At 38.1% G+C, this 13,731-nt stretch overlaps 1 protein-coding gene across 6 annotated transcripts in view; it reads right to left on the bottom strand.

Annotated features, from left to right (window-relative positions):
- nup214 (nucleoporin 214) overlaps positions 1-13,079 on the bottom strand; it is a 33,923-nt gene extending 20,844 nt beyond the window's left edge. For 4 of the 6 annotated variants that reach the window (XM_082538745.1, XM_082538741.1, XM_082538743.1 and 1 more), the window contains exons 1-11: positions 12,821-13,078; positions 11,935-12,130; positions 11,637-11,791; positions 11,309-11,507; positions 11,145-11,215; positions 10,988-11,051; positions 10,679-10,782; positions 8,222-8,328; positions 7,984-8,050; positions 7,376-7,499; positions 4,048-4,206 (exon numbers count right to left, since the gene is read on the bottom strand). In XM_082538745.1, the coding sequence (XP_082394871.1) occupies positions 4,048-4,206; positions 7,376-7,499; positions 7,984-8,050; positions 8,222-8,328; positions 10,679-10,782; positions 10,988-11,051; positions 11,145-11,215; positions 11,309-11,507; positions 11,637-11,791; positions 11,935-12,130; positions 12,821-13,057 (1,483 nt within the window). In that variant the 5' untranslated portion in view covers positions 13,058-13,078. Of the gene's footprint in view, positions 1-4,047; positions 4,207-7,375; positions 7,500-7,983; positions 8,051-8,221; positions 8,329-10,678; positions 10,783-10,987; positions 11,052-11,144; positions 11,216-11,308; positions 11,508-11,636; positions 11,792-11,934; positions 12,131-12,820 lie in introns of all 6 variants that reach the window. The other 2 variants (XM_082538742.1, XM_082538744.1) reach the window with 2 other exon arrangements.
- Between the last annotated feature and the right edge of the window lie 652 nt (positions 13,080-13,731).

Raw genomic sequence — 13,731 nt, forward strand, 5'->3', positions numbered from 1 at the left:
TTGAGAATGTAGTAAAAGCTCACTGCATGGTAAAAACAGTTGGTCACATTTAACAAATGTCAGTGAACAACATGTGAAAAACAACCAAAAAAATTAGAGAAATAAACTCTTTACTAAATATTACTAGAACCAATAATGCACTACACGGCTGCTATATTAGGTACAGCCTGCTAATCCAGGGTAGGACCTTTTTTGCCATTAAAATTACTTTGATTTTTTTTTTTTAGAAAAGGATGCCAGAAAAATTCCTCAGATTTTGGCCCATATTATTAAAATGACCAAAAAATAATAATAATAATCACACAGTTGCAGCAGATTTGTCAAATCATGATGCAAACCCTCCACATCCAGATGGTGCAATACTGGACTGAGTCACTCCTGGTGACTGTAGATTCCATTTGAGTACATGAACTCAAGAGATCGGATGAAATAAGGTGGAGATTATCTGAGTTTTGTCACATGGAACTTTGTTTGCTGGAAGCAGCCAGCAGATGATGGCTGTACTGTGGTAATAAAGAGATAAACTGGGTTGAGAATAGGGCTGTCCCAAACGATTATTTTGATAGTCGACGAGTCACCCATTATTTTTGCGATTAGTTGACTAATCAGATCATCATCCATTGAACGTAAAACGTACAGCTTATTGCACCAGCAGCATCTGCTCTTATATAACTATCATTAGCTTACAGCTTTAAGTGTTTAAGGTATGTGGCAACTAAAAATAAAGACAAGATGATAGTTTATTAAATGTAAATGAAATTTGCAGATTGTTTCGGTGGAGTTTAATAAACTCAGCCGTCTGCTCCTTGCTATCTAAAATATAACAGGACACTGGAGTATATTCTCGAGCATCTCACACTTCTGATAATCAGTTGTCTGCTTGACGTTTATTCAGCTGTGTAAAAACTATAACATTGATCTCAGCCAAACCGATTTACTCAGGAACAAATACTGAAAAAAGCCAAACACTAACATTTTTAAGTTATCTAAGTGACTTATATATCATGTTTAACCTGAGTAGCGAAAGACAGCGGTGGGTTTGAAAACAATCTGCCGGGAGTCCGGTGTTCTCACGGGCTCTAGTGAGCCTTGCCCCCGGCTAGCTATCGAGCTAGTGGGTAACAGACGTCTCTGAAAATGTCGGAGCGCTTTTGAAAATATGTGGTGTCTTGATAAACTGAGCAGATATTTCAAGTTTACACAGCTACATTAACATAAAATATGTTAAACGTTTATTTTGTGACCAGAAAGAATAATAAGAGTAACATTAAAACTAAGTAGCTGCCGCCATTGTTGGAAACTGAGCTGGGCTGCGCTATGAATTCTGGGACACAGTTTCTTCTCCTCCGGGGTTTAACGGCAGCTGGCATCCTTGTACATGCAGTGCTGCCATCTTTTGTTTCAGTCCATTATTACACTCTTAAATCCTACTACTTATTCCTGCGTCTTTTGGGATCTTACAAAGCTTCAAACGACGCGTCGACTATTAAATTAGTCGTCGACGATTTTGATAGTCGACGTAATCGTGACTAGTCGACTAATCGTGGCAGCCCTAGTTGAGAACTACTCAAATTCCAACACTCCCATCTTAACATTGGAGCAAAACTTAAGACTAAGACAACATTTTTTCCAATCTTTTATTGTCCTATTTTGGCGAGTCTGTGTGAATTGTAGGCTCAGTATCTCAGCTGACAGGGCTTTGAAAGCGCCATGACCTTCTACTGCTGTAGTCTATCTGCGTCAAGGTTCAACATGTGCATTCAGAGATGCTCTTCTGCATATTTTTGGTTATAATAAGCAGTTATTGCTGCTTTCCTATCAGCTCGCAGTAGTTTAGCCATTCTCCTCCAACCTCTGGTATCAACAAGGCATTTTCACCCAGACAACTGGTGCTCATTTTGCCTTTTTTTGCATCATCTGGGAGACGGTTGTGTGTCAAAATCCCAGTAGAGCAGCAGTTTCTGAAAAACTCAGACCAGCCCGACACGCATCAACAACCATGCCCTGTTCAAAGTCACTGAAATCACTTTTTCTGCCTCATTCTGATGCTCAATATGTCTACATGCCTAAATGCACAGAGTTGCTGCCATGACTTGTATTCGGTTGCTTTTTAAGTGGTTGTATGAACACAGTTTACAGCTATCAAACATTTAAAGACATAAAGAAGACATCAAAATTAACAAGAGGGATATATTCAGAAAATCTGCTTCCTTAAAGATTAAGTCAGTCATTTTGTTTAGTTTATTTAACATAAAAAAAGAATGCAGTACTCATAGAGCTGGGCGATAGAACGATAACGATATGTATCGCGATATAACTTTTACTCGATAGAGAAATTAAGCTATCGCGATAGACCTCGCCGCTCTTGTCCTCTTAAAATAAAAAAATTAAAATTAAAATTAAAAAACAAGGTCAGCCAATCCAAACTAAGTAGCGCAGAGCCGAACCAATCACAGCCGCAGCGTCACGTCGCGTGACTTGTTACGTACAGCACAAGTGCCAAGCCGCACGTGTGTTTGTTTGGGAAGCAGCCAGCGGGTAATGGAGCCAGCGCGTAATGGAGGAAATGAGTGTGCCGACTAGAAAAATCAACCGAGCGTGACCGAAGAGAAAACAGATGATGGTTCCAATGCCGGAGAGATTGTCGAACGGAAGAGCCATAGAAGTTCCGTAGTGTGAAGGTATTTCGGCTATTTCAAGTCTGACAAAAAACAGAGTAGCGTGCACTGTAAATTGTGCCGAAAGCAAGTCTGGAAATACAATAAACTGGTGCATGCGTCACACTGCGCGCCACGTTATTGTTTCGGTGAAATGAATTTCTACAATACTGTTACTGTTAATTCTACTCTCTGCAGTGTTTAAATGCTTACATATACACACAGTTACTGTCCCTCCACACATACGACTCGGTTCTGCTTCTATGCCCCAGCTTTGTTTACTTTTTCCCACCGAGGCTTCTAGACTTCTGATTGGCCAACATTTCTGCACGGTTAGGAATCTAGCGCCACCTGCTGCTTTGGCATGTTCCTAGCAGCGTTTTTCTTCATTTCTGCCTTTATGTGTGGACGGGATTATTTTTTTAAAACGAAAACGGAAAATCTCCGTTTTCAAAAATACCCGTGTACGTGTGGACGTAGCCTCAGTCTCTGACTGGAAGCGCTAATTCGTCATTCGGCTTTTGTCAGACTAAAGTAACTGTTAAAACTGTTTGAAAAGCTAAGCTATACAACAAGGAGAGATTGAGAATTTCCTTTTAGTTCTCAGTTTATTTGATATTGACAAAAGTTAGTCAATTTTGTCTGTTCTTCTGTAAAACAAACTAAGATTTATTTTTAGAATTAATGTTTTGTTTCTAAGTGGAATTGACAATTTAGTCTGTTTCGTTTGTTCTATTTTGAAACTTAAACGCTTTAGTGGCTGCCTTTTGTGTAGTTTGCAATATTTGCCTTTATTTATCTGAAAAAGTCTCATGTTCCTTAAGTACATCTACCCTGTTGAACTTATTATGGGAAATAAATATTTAAATAAAAACAAGCTGCTGATTATTTCACATTTTACTTGTGAGCAACGGCACATTTAAATCTTACAAATATAGTTATTTGGCTTATATCGTGATAGATATCGTTATCGCCTGAAATGAAAAAAACATATCGTGATATGAAAAAATCTCATATCGCCCAGCTCTAAGTACTCACAAATGTACTTTGATTAGTGTGTAATTATGTCTTCCAACAAACGGGTGCATTCTCATAAACTTCGAATTAATCCATCAAAATACATAGGAGTGGTTTGTGGAAGTCTCTGTGTTCCCTGACATTTTGAATACAGTGGCTGAGCTGTACTATGTGCATTTCAGCCACATACACAGCACGTTATAAGTTACTTTAATTTAAAAAAAAAAAAAAAAACAGCACAAATAGTCACTTCAAATCCCCAAAGGAGGAGCTGTAACAATTCAAACACTATGCAATCAATACATTATCAATACATTAGGACATTGAAGAAATATTTTAGGCAAACATGGTTCCAATTCACAGGTTTTCTTACCAGGTTTGGGAAGTCTTTCCCCTTCCAAGGCCAGATTAGAAGGAGCCACGACTAGCTGCTTAACCCCTGGATTGAGGTTGAGTAGAGCAAATGGACAAAGTAATCCCTCAGTGGAAAGCATTAGCATTGTGGGCGCTGGGGGCAAGGTCTTCTCATCAGCTTTATGGGAGTGGAAAGATTGGATATAAACAAAGTCAGACACTGAGCAGTTCTCCACACAATATATTTAAAAGTTTTAAGAACATTTGAGTACTAAGACAGTAGGTTCACGCTATAGTTGTCTGACTGAAGTTGGAGCTTTACGCCCTCTAGTGGTTAAAAAAAAGTATCCAGTCTTCATTTCAAAAAGATACTCCAGTCAGTTACAGAGACAACTGTCCTAATATTTGTAATTCGGTAAAAGAGTAAGATGCCTTTCTCTTCTCGCCAAACCCTGAAACATTTTCTGCTCCTCACACCCACTTTCTTGCCCTTTCCAAAGCCTCGCAGTATGCTGTGGGCTGCAGAGAAAATGGCAAATCATGTCTAAACCACCATTCAAATAACGAAACTGACTATTCACGACACAGATTAAAGATGCATTAGTCAGAGTTGATACTAGTCATTTCAGAAATGCCAACAAAGTACACTGAACACACAGTCCTCTTTGTTTTCTCTATGACCACGTTTTATATCTAAAAATACTGTATTTATCAAGTATAACTGTTCATGAGTGCATGAAAAAGTGTTGCTTTTTCTGACCGCGTCATTAATATCCACCGACTTTGCACCTATTTGACCCATGAGCTACATGCATGATAATCAGTGTCAATGTACACACACAAATACACACCCACACTGACAAATAAAATGCCAAGAAATACACTTGAAGAAGCAGTGCGAATTAAAGTTTTAGACAAAAAGAAAGCATACACCCCCACCCCACCCCAAAAGACTGTATCTAATGCTTTTTTGTTATGAAACTAAAGTTTGAAAGCTTTAGAGACGCAAGCAGAGAGAGGGTGAGAGGGAGCGAACAGACGGGAGAGGCACACGGTAAACCTCATCAGCATTCTGCAACAGGATTGTCTGGGCTTTGTTGTTTGTTATGGTCCTCTAGCTTGTGTGAGCCATTTTAATGAGTGCATTTTTCCCTACAGATAACTCCCTCCTACTCTCCCTTTGCTTTTCCAACCTAATGTCTAACTTTAGATCAAGGTTTTGATCAGACTACAATCATGTCATAATGTTGCTCAAATTGCAGGGGTTTTTTCCCCCGTAATGGGGAGGGAGGGAATCGTAGAGCGAACAGGAAGAGATGTGACTAGACAGCAACAGCAGCTCTACGTGAATGTCTGGCAGACTGGGCCAGTTAAGATAAAACAGTGTACTGAGACGATAGCTTATCACTATTCTTTACACATGCTGCAATACAGCACTGCGGTGAATGCTGTATGCACACAGAAACCTGACGGATTTAAGATTCACTGGCTCATTAGGGGACTTCTCACCAGAAAACATTTTAAAGTTGAAACAAAGGCAAGGGAATGCGCTACAAGAGATAACACGACTAAATTAAATTAAACTAAACTTAAAAATGACCAAATTAACTTTTGTCTGGTGGCAGAGGAGACGTGCACCGTCGCCTATCTTTAGAGCGTGGTAAGAGGGCTGAATGATGTTTTTCACACCCCTGGATTGAAAAAATACAGGCCATTTATTTTACACCGCAGCTGTCTGATTCTTTAACAAGAGACTGTCACTATGTGTCTTGGTGAAGAAGAAAAAAAAGAATTAGAAACTATGCACCCACCACAGTCAACCAAATATAATGCGCCTGTCTCTGCTAAAAGAAATTCACTCGAAACTAACACGAGCCTCTGTGTTTTGCTGACTTATGGTGCGATCGAGTCATTAATTCCTCTTCCATCTATTTCCACAGTTTTCTGCTGACACACAAGTTAGAAGACAGCTCACTACTGATCACCAGATTCACAGCGTAAACACAATAAATCCATGGTGAGCACTAACACTGCACTGCTTCGCCAGTGTTCAAAATGCTGCATTACTTTTCCCACACAATCCACACGTTTTTCCAACAGTGTCGATCCAAATTCTTAGAAGCTTTGACTACCATGATAGAAAATGTCAAAATCGTGATCCATGATTATTCACTAAACTTGAATGTTATCCTTAATGATATTTATAAATCTCACTGACTGTGTTGGGTCTCATTTCTAGCACCAGCACTGTGAAAGGTGTACAGCTACGTGGCAAGGTGCCAGATGAGGTCAAGGTTTTGTTTTTTCAAAGTGACTTTAAGCAGAGACAGCAACATTGTAACGATTTTTTTATTTACTCATTTTTTTTAAAACCCTGCTTTAGGGCTGCTCAATTAATCGAATTTTAATCTCAATTACGATCTGGGCTTTCAACGATCATTAAAAATGACTGAGCCGATTATTAGCACCTCCCTCGTGCTTTACTCTCGCGCTGCTCCGTGTGACAAATCGAGTGCACCGCTCTGCGTTTCGAACACACGTCACAACAATTAAGAGGACCCAAGGGAAGCTCGGAAAGCTAAGCAGAAGTTATTTGGAGAGGAGAGTGACTGCCGTTGGTTGAAAAGGGAGGTAAAAAAAAAAAAAAAAAAAAAAAACTTCAGTGGTGTGGAAACATTATGGGTTCGCGGAGTCAGAAGTGGATCAAGTAGACATAGTGTGTAAACTTTGCTACGGTATCGTAGCTGCACCACAGAGCAACACTGCAAAGTTCACTGAACATAGATGTTTACATTTTCCATTTATTTTTTATATTGCAAACATTTGCACTGTTATCAGTATTTGCACACTATTTTATATTATTTTTTGACAATCTTTAAAGCCATTATTCAATACATTGTTATTGTTAAATAAATATCGTCAAATAATCGAGATCTCAATTTCAGTGAAAATAATCGTGATTATCATTTTTGCCATAATCGAGCAGCCCTACCCTGCTTTGTTTTTTGGGATTCCATTGAGTCAGGCATTACAGTTGTTATGTCTGTTAACATTTGCTCAATCAAATGACAGCAGTATTTCTGTCAACAACTGTAGCACAGACAGATCACCTTTATTGTACTGTACGCAGACTGGTCATGCTTATTTGACACAGTCAACAAGTCTGATATATTCTGAAATAACATGAATCATAACCCAAGTCCTTATGAAGGTTATGCCACAAAAAGAGAAACAAACAAACAAAAACAAGGCAAAACAACAACAACAGTAATAATCTTTATATATGAAATTAACTTCTGCTCAGACAAGTGAAGCAACTAAATACATAAAAAGTCATATTCACTTACTTATGTGGATTTCCTGCTGGCTGGTGTAATCTATAGCTAAGCCAAGGGGCAAAGTGTCTTCATTTGTTTCAGTCACTCGAAGCTCAGCCCTGCTCGAATCTTCTAGTTGCCAAACTTCCCACATCTAAAAGGGGTAAAAATAAGGCATGGTCATCACCATTTACAGAGAGTAAGTATTCAAACAAAATCCAAGGAAAATTAATAGATTTGGGCAGGTGGGGGTATTTACAGTTCCTAAAAGCATCAAGTCTAATTCACTAAAACGTTGAAGCACTCAGATAAAATTATTGGTTTACCTAATTGATAAAAATTCAGCAAAAGCACAAGCTTGCTCAACTGTCACCAAAAAAGTCAGGTAAGCATTGGATATTTGACCTGGTGGGAGCTTAGCTAATCTAAATTATTTAGAAGGTAAGTGTTGTGACTGACTAGAAGCTGCTGTAACACTTATGCAACCCTCCTCGATTTTTTGGAAGCATTTTACTTTAACCGAGTAAAACAAACGGATGTAAAGACAAAGTAGAAAAATGACAATACATTCAAGACCACTTTCATTTATCTCTACATTTAGACAAACCTAAAACGTTTTCACACATTTTAGCGTTTACCTTATCGTCTTGTCTGGCAATGACGCTGACCTCAATGGAAGCTGCTGATGCTGCAAACACAAGGTCCCTGGATGAAAGAAAAAAAATAAAAACAATGAGACAAAGCTTCAATTTACCATGACCTTAACATCAAACAAAGCACAAAACTTTCAGGGCATAAACAATGAGTTTTAGCTTATAAGTAATCAGGCTTTCAGGTCACTGTTGGAGCAAATCTATCAGTTGGGATCAGTCTTACCAGTCCTCTACGTGACTGAGGAAGTAGTGGTGCTGACGCTCCGTACAGCTTCCAAAAACAAATTCACCAAAGTTCAGAAACTTTGGCTCCACTTTCTCATCCTTCTTCTGTAAAATAAATAAATAAATAAATAAATAAATCTAGAGTAGAGAAGTGGCATACTTCAGTAGCACTGTAATTTATGTCAAAAATGTAAGCTGCAGAAAAAGAACCACAATATGCATACAGTAATTTATGTGCATTAACCTGTCAGCTAGTGACATCAAACTGTGTCTCAGGGTTGGGGGGGTTTTTTGTGCTAAATCTGCTTTCTGTTAAACAAATTTAAGGGGGATGAGTGGGCCTCAAGAGTCTTGGTATACAGACTGTAAAGCTGTCTAACACACATACAAGTTTGAGTTTTATAAATAAAACTGATTGGACATTAACACTGTTAAAATGCCTTAAGCTACCCATGGGAAACAGGTGCAGCAATTTATTGGAACATCTGCAAACAGAAATGGAAATACAGCATATAACAAACTTTGTACAATTTTAACAAGCTTGAAGGTTTACAGTTTGGTATTACCACCTTTATTCTTCATCACAGCCTGAACTCTCTGATGTAGTCTTTCTTGTAATTTCTTTAACCTCCTAGGACCTGGCGTCCACAATATGGACATCACATTTTGGGTTGTCTAGACCAAAATACTACATTTTGCTCTACAAGGGCCTGATATCCACTTACGAGGACATTATACTGCCACTGTTCTATTGAATTTTTAAACAAATATGCTCATATGTGGATCTCATTTTTCTCAGAAACAAAAAGTAAAAAAATAAAAATTTAAAAAATTTATAAAAAAAAAAAAAAAAAAAAGAATCTGGTAATTCTTTGTTTTTACATTCATCAGGTGCCAATCATCCCAAATATCAAAGAGAAATTAAAAATGCATGCCATGGAAGAGTTCGGGTCTTAGGAGGTTAAGTAGTCGCTTAAAAGCCATTTAAAGCTCTTCTTTGGATGTTGGTTGCGTTTTGTTAAATTGTCTGTTAAGATGATTCCACACTGTTAATGGGCACTGAGGAGGTCAATCCATGACTGATACAGTGTTGCCTTTTTCAATTTACACAAACAAACATTCCTCTGAAAATGGTCAGATACAAGGACTGGACAGGAAAAAAAAAATTGTGGAAAAGCAGCCAATGTCCAAAGAAAAACCTTGAAATACCTTCAGAGAGCCTGCATAACGCTTTCTCTGTCATTAAAAAAAAAAAAAAAAAAAAAAAAAACTACAAGTGTAGCTGACTGGGAGCAAAATATGAAGAAATGACTGGTGACTCAATACTTTTGCACAGTAGTGTAAATATGAAAAGAAAGCACAAAAGCCCAATTATGGTCAAAGCACTGGTCACTGCATGCACAGCTGTGATGTCATCAGAGCACCAGAACTACATGCACTGAAACCCAAGGGAAGCCTAAGAAGTAAATAAATAAATATATCACAGATTCATAGGAATAAGCAAGTTTTTTGTTTTAAATCTTTGTTTCTACCATCTGGAAATCTATGTTCCTTCACAGATGTGTCATAGAAATGTCTCCACTGACTGACCTGCTTGCACTGACATGCCTCCAGACTGGTTGTGCCAGGCATACAGGGATACTGTATGCAAAAATGCTGTGAAGTTTCTTTTGGTACTCATGGCTGCCAATGGCAACCATTGAAAACAATCGACACTGTTATTCTTTGCTTTTTTTCTGTGGTCATTTTCTCTGCACTGAAACATTTCTGTATTAATCCCTGTTTAATTATTAAAACCTGTATAAAGCTCTGGAGGCATAAAACACTAATGATGAACAATTAGATGTTCTGATGATCAGTTTGCTGGATCATTCCTGCTCTCTTTCACTTCATGTGGGGATGATGTGAATATTTATGAATAAAGATGACTGTGATCAAACGACTTGTAGATTTTCAGACTTAAAAGCAGCTCTAATGAATTCCTAACCATAATCTAAATGTATTTACTCCAAGCATAAATACACAAATATATTTGTAAACAATGTTTAAAAACTGCTGTGCATTTATATTTTAAGTATAAGTTGAATTGTTACAGTTTGAACCTGGATCATCTTTTTCACACACTTCACAGATCAATAACTAATCTGCTAGATACATGTGTTTAACTCTGTTACTTGCATTGTTATCACTGTCAAGTTACTGATAAATAAATAAATTTTAAAATTTACGTGATAAAACTTAGAAACGAAAGCAAGGAAAATTCAAGATGAAAATGTGGATAATAAATTTAACTCTCCATAACTGAGCTGCAGTGATGATTTTTTTCCCCCCGATACCCATGAATGGTCTTAACTGAGCTTCATACTATGATCAGCAGTTCGACCGTAGAACCAGTCTGTTAAACCTGATAAACCCAGATAAAAATCAATCATAAAACGATGCCAGGCATACTTACAGGGAGTGAGATCAACACTAGCTCAGGGGGGGTCTCAAGTGAGCCATCTCCAGCAGCATATGCTACTGCAAACACATAGGTTTTCAGCCACAGCACATCCACAGCTGTGAGAGACAAATAGGAAAGAGAGACAAGACATTGGAACATCAACAAAACAGCAAGACTCAGCTCCTCCTTTTCCTATACAACTTGAAATATTTTATGGAATCACTGCAATCTATTACTAATCTATCACCACCAAGATAAAAACCTTAGTGTACGGACCATTTTCATAGTTTAATTTTATATACATAGGTATGGCTACCTTACCTTTTACAGTTTCGCCAGGGGTGAAGAACTGTGGACATGGGATAACTTTCTTTTCCTCCAGTCCCTTTAGAACAGAGGAGAAAAATCTGTTCCTGTAGCTTCCAAAGACTGTTAAGCAATTTGCTTTTAATTCAAAATTCTTCTTATTATAACTTACTGGTGTATATTGTGTGACTGTACCATCCATTTTTCCAGCTGCAACTTGCTTTCCCTTTGGACTCCAGCAAACTGTGGTAAACAAAGCAAGTAAACAACTACTGAACCACATCAGCGATATGGACTGCAGATAAATTTACCAATTATGTCAAGAGTGTCACTCACTGCAGGTAATTCCACTTGAAGAAGGCAGCCTGGCCTGCACATTGACACTGTCAGTAACATCCAAAATCATTATAGTGCCATCAGAGAGGCAGACAGCCAACACAGACACCTGCGCAGGATTCCACTTCAGGTCCTGCACTAAGACGTCAGGTGCTACAGCTGGCTGGTGCGATGCAAATGGTAGCTTCTGTAGTTTTCCCTGGAAAAGCAAGGAATGCAAATTAAAACAAATATCAGACAACATGATTACATTTACCAGACAAGGTGAAATTTGGCAACCGGTGTTCGACTGTGTTAACACATTAGGTAGACAGACTGAAATAACTACCTTGTTCATGAACGTGCGGACATCATAGAATGTGAGCAACAAGCCAGCTTCCTCAGACATGCCACACATGGACAGTGTGAGCTCATCACAACTGAGAGCCACGTGGTGCAAAATTAGTTCCACGGTCACTTCAGTCAGTGCTGGTATTCCTTTGACTAAAATAGGGAGGAAGATGTTAGTGGACAGTGAAACAGCAAAAATTATTAATGACATGAAACATGTGGTGTATCTGTCATGACAACATTGTGTTTTTAACCTGTCATCATTGCACTATTTAAAACTGCATGTGTATTCATACCTATTTCGTTGGAGTTGCCATCACCTTTATCAGCAGCCAGAATATCTCGAGTTAAGTACACCTTGAGAGTTCTGTCAAGCCCCACAAAAGTTAAGCCATATTTATTTGAGATGGCAAGGAGGCTGGATCTGTCTTTTGGCAAATCTTCGGTGGGGTCAAACACTCTGACTTTCTTCATCTGACGAAACTGAAAATCCTAAAACGAAAGGCAAACACTTTCATTTCATGGTGACCTGTTATGAACTGTTAACAACTGTGGGTCCACTTCGGTAAATGCAAACGCAGCGTCTTCGAGACAGAATAATACACACTTTAAATAAACATTGTTGACAAGACAGCTGGTGAGCCTGAAGGGTGATCTCAAAGCCAAAATGTTTGTAATGCCTCTCAATTAGAACTATGCTAACACGTTACCATATCGTTAGCAATCGGTGCAAGGCTTGTTGTAATGTTACAGCAATATATAAAACTTAAACAAAAAAAAATGCAATGTGTGTTAGAACACGTTATTTTACAAATGCATAATTTAATAGGACGAATCCACCAAACACAGCGGCGTTTAACTTTACAAGCACAACATCACACCGGCTACGGTGCTAACCCTAAGTAGCGGGCTAAAATAAGGCATGAATAAAACTGCAGTAACTACTTTTAATTGAAACGCTTTTAAACAGCTGTGAAAGTCTTTAATGTTTTATCGTATCAAAATAGTCATTACAGTTCAGTAAATATCGTGAGGATAAGGATACCTAAACCAGAAAACATAACCCACGACAAGTGGCTTGTTTAGCTAGCCAGCTAGCTAAACTAGCCACTACATTAAGGGTGAACTGACACGGTAACTTACACATGCTAACCTGTGAAGTCAACTTTACCAGAGACATACCTTCATTTCCCTCTCAGGAGGGGAGTCCGCATCGTCACTCATTGTGAAATTTTGAGGGTTTTTCTTCCAAAAGACCTGCTGTGTTCGTTTATTTCTTGCTAGTATGTACCACAGAAAGTTTAGGTTAGCTACATCAGGACAACTAAACACACGCCGCGCGATTTCTCCGTTGAAAAAACAAAAACCAGCTAGGATGACGAGTAGATACCAGAGCAGCTTGAGAGAACACGAGCTCATACAGTCGAGTATGTTTAAGAGTTGCAATTAAAGGTTGAATTATCTAGATATAATTAAAGGTATATATTTTACCCTTTTAATAGTAAGTAAAAAAATGCATAAAAGTTGTGTTTTTGTGTGTGTGTGTATACAAAAACATAACTTTTATGCATTTTTTTACTTACTATTAAAAAGGTCCCACTTTTTACAGTAATAGAATAACATTTTTTCCACCAACAAAGTGATTTCCATGAGCCATTAACCCAAACTTATAAGTGTTGGCTAATAGTTAATCTATAATTCTACTGTTCGAAGCTTCAGCATAAATTATCTAAATGGACTGGTGGCTATCAGGGAATGGAATAAAAGCCAGCAAAGGAGAGCTCTGATTGTCCTTTGAGGATCCTGGAGAGCTATCCTTGAAGACTAGTTCAAGAATTTACAAGAGTTCAGGCTGTGTTCGAGGATAAAAGTAGTTATACCAAATACTGACTTTCAATCTTGTTAGAGTTGAACACATTCTTTCACCTCACATACCATATAATCATGCGTGTTTCAATAAACTGCTGCATCTTCAGTCTTTCTCATTTTCATAGCAAAATAAATTTTAAAAAATTGAAAGAATGAGGGGTAGCTTAATAAGAGTCCCCCCATACATATATTTATATATCATAGATGAAATGCTTAGGTTAATA

Source organism: Aulonocara stuartgranti, assembly GCF_965226115.1.
Source record: "Aulonocara stuartgranti genome assembly, chromosome: 7".
In the NCBI taxonomy this organism is placed as follows: Eukaryota; Metazoa; Chordata; class Actinopteri; order Cichliformes; family Cichlidae; genus Aulonocara; species Aulonocara stuartgranti.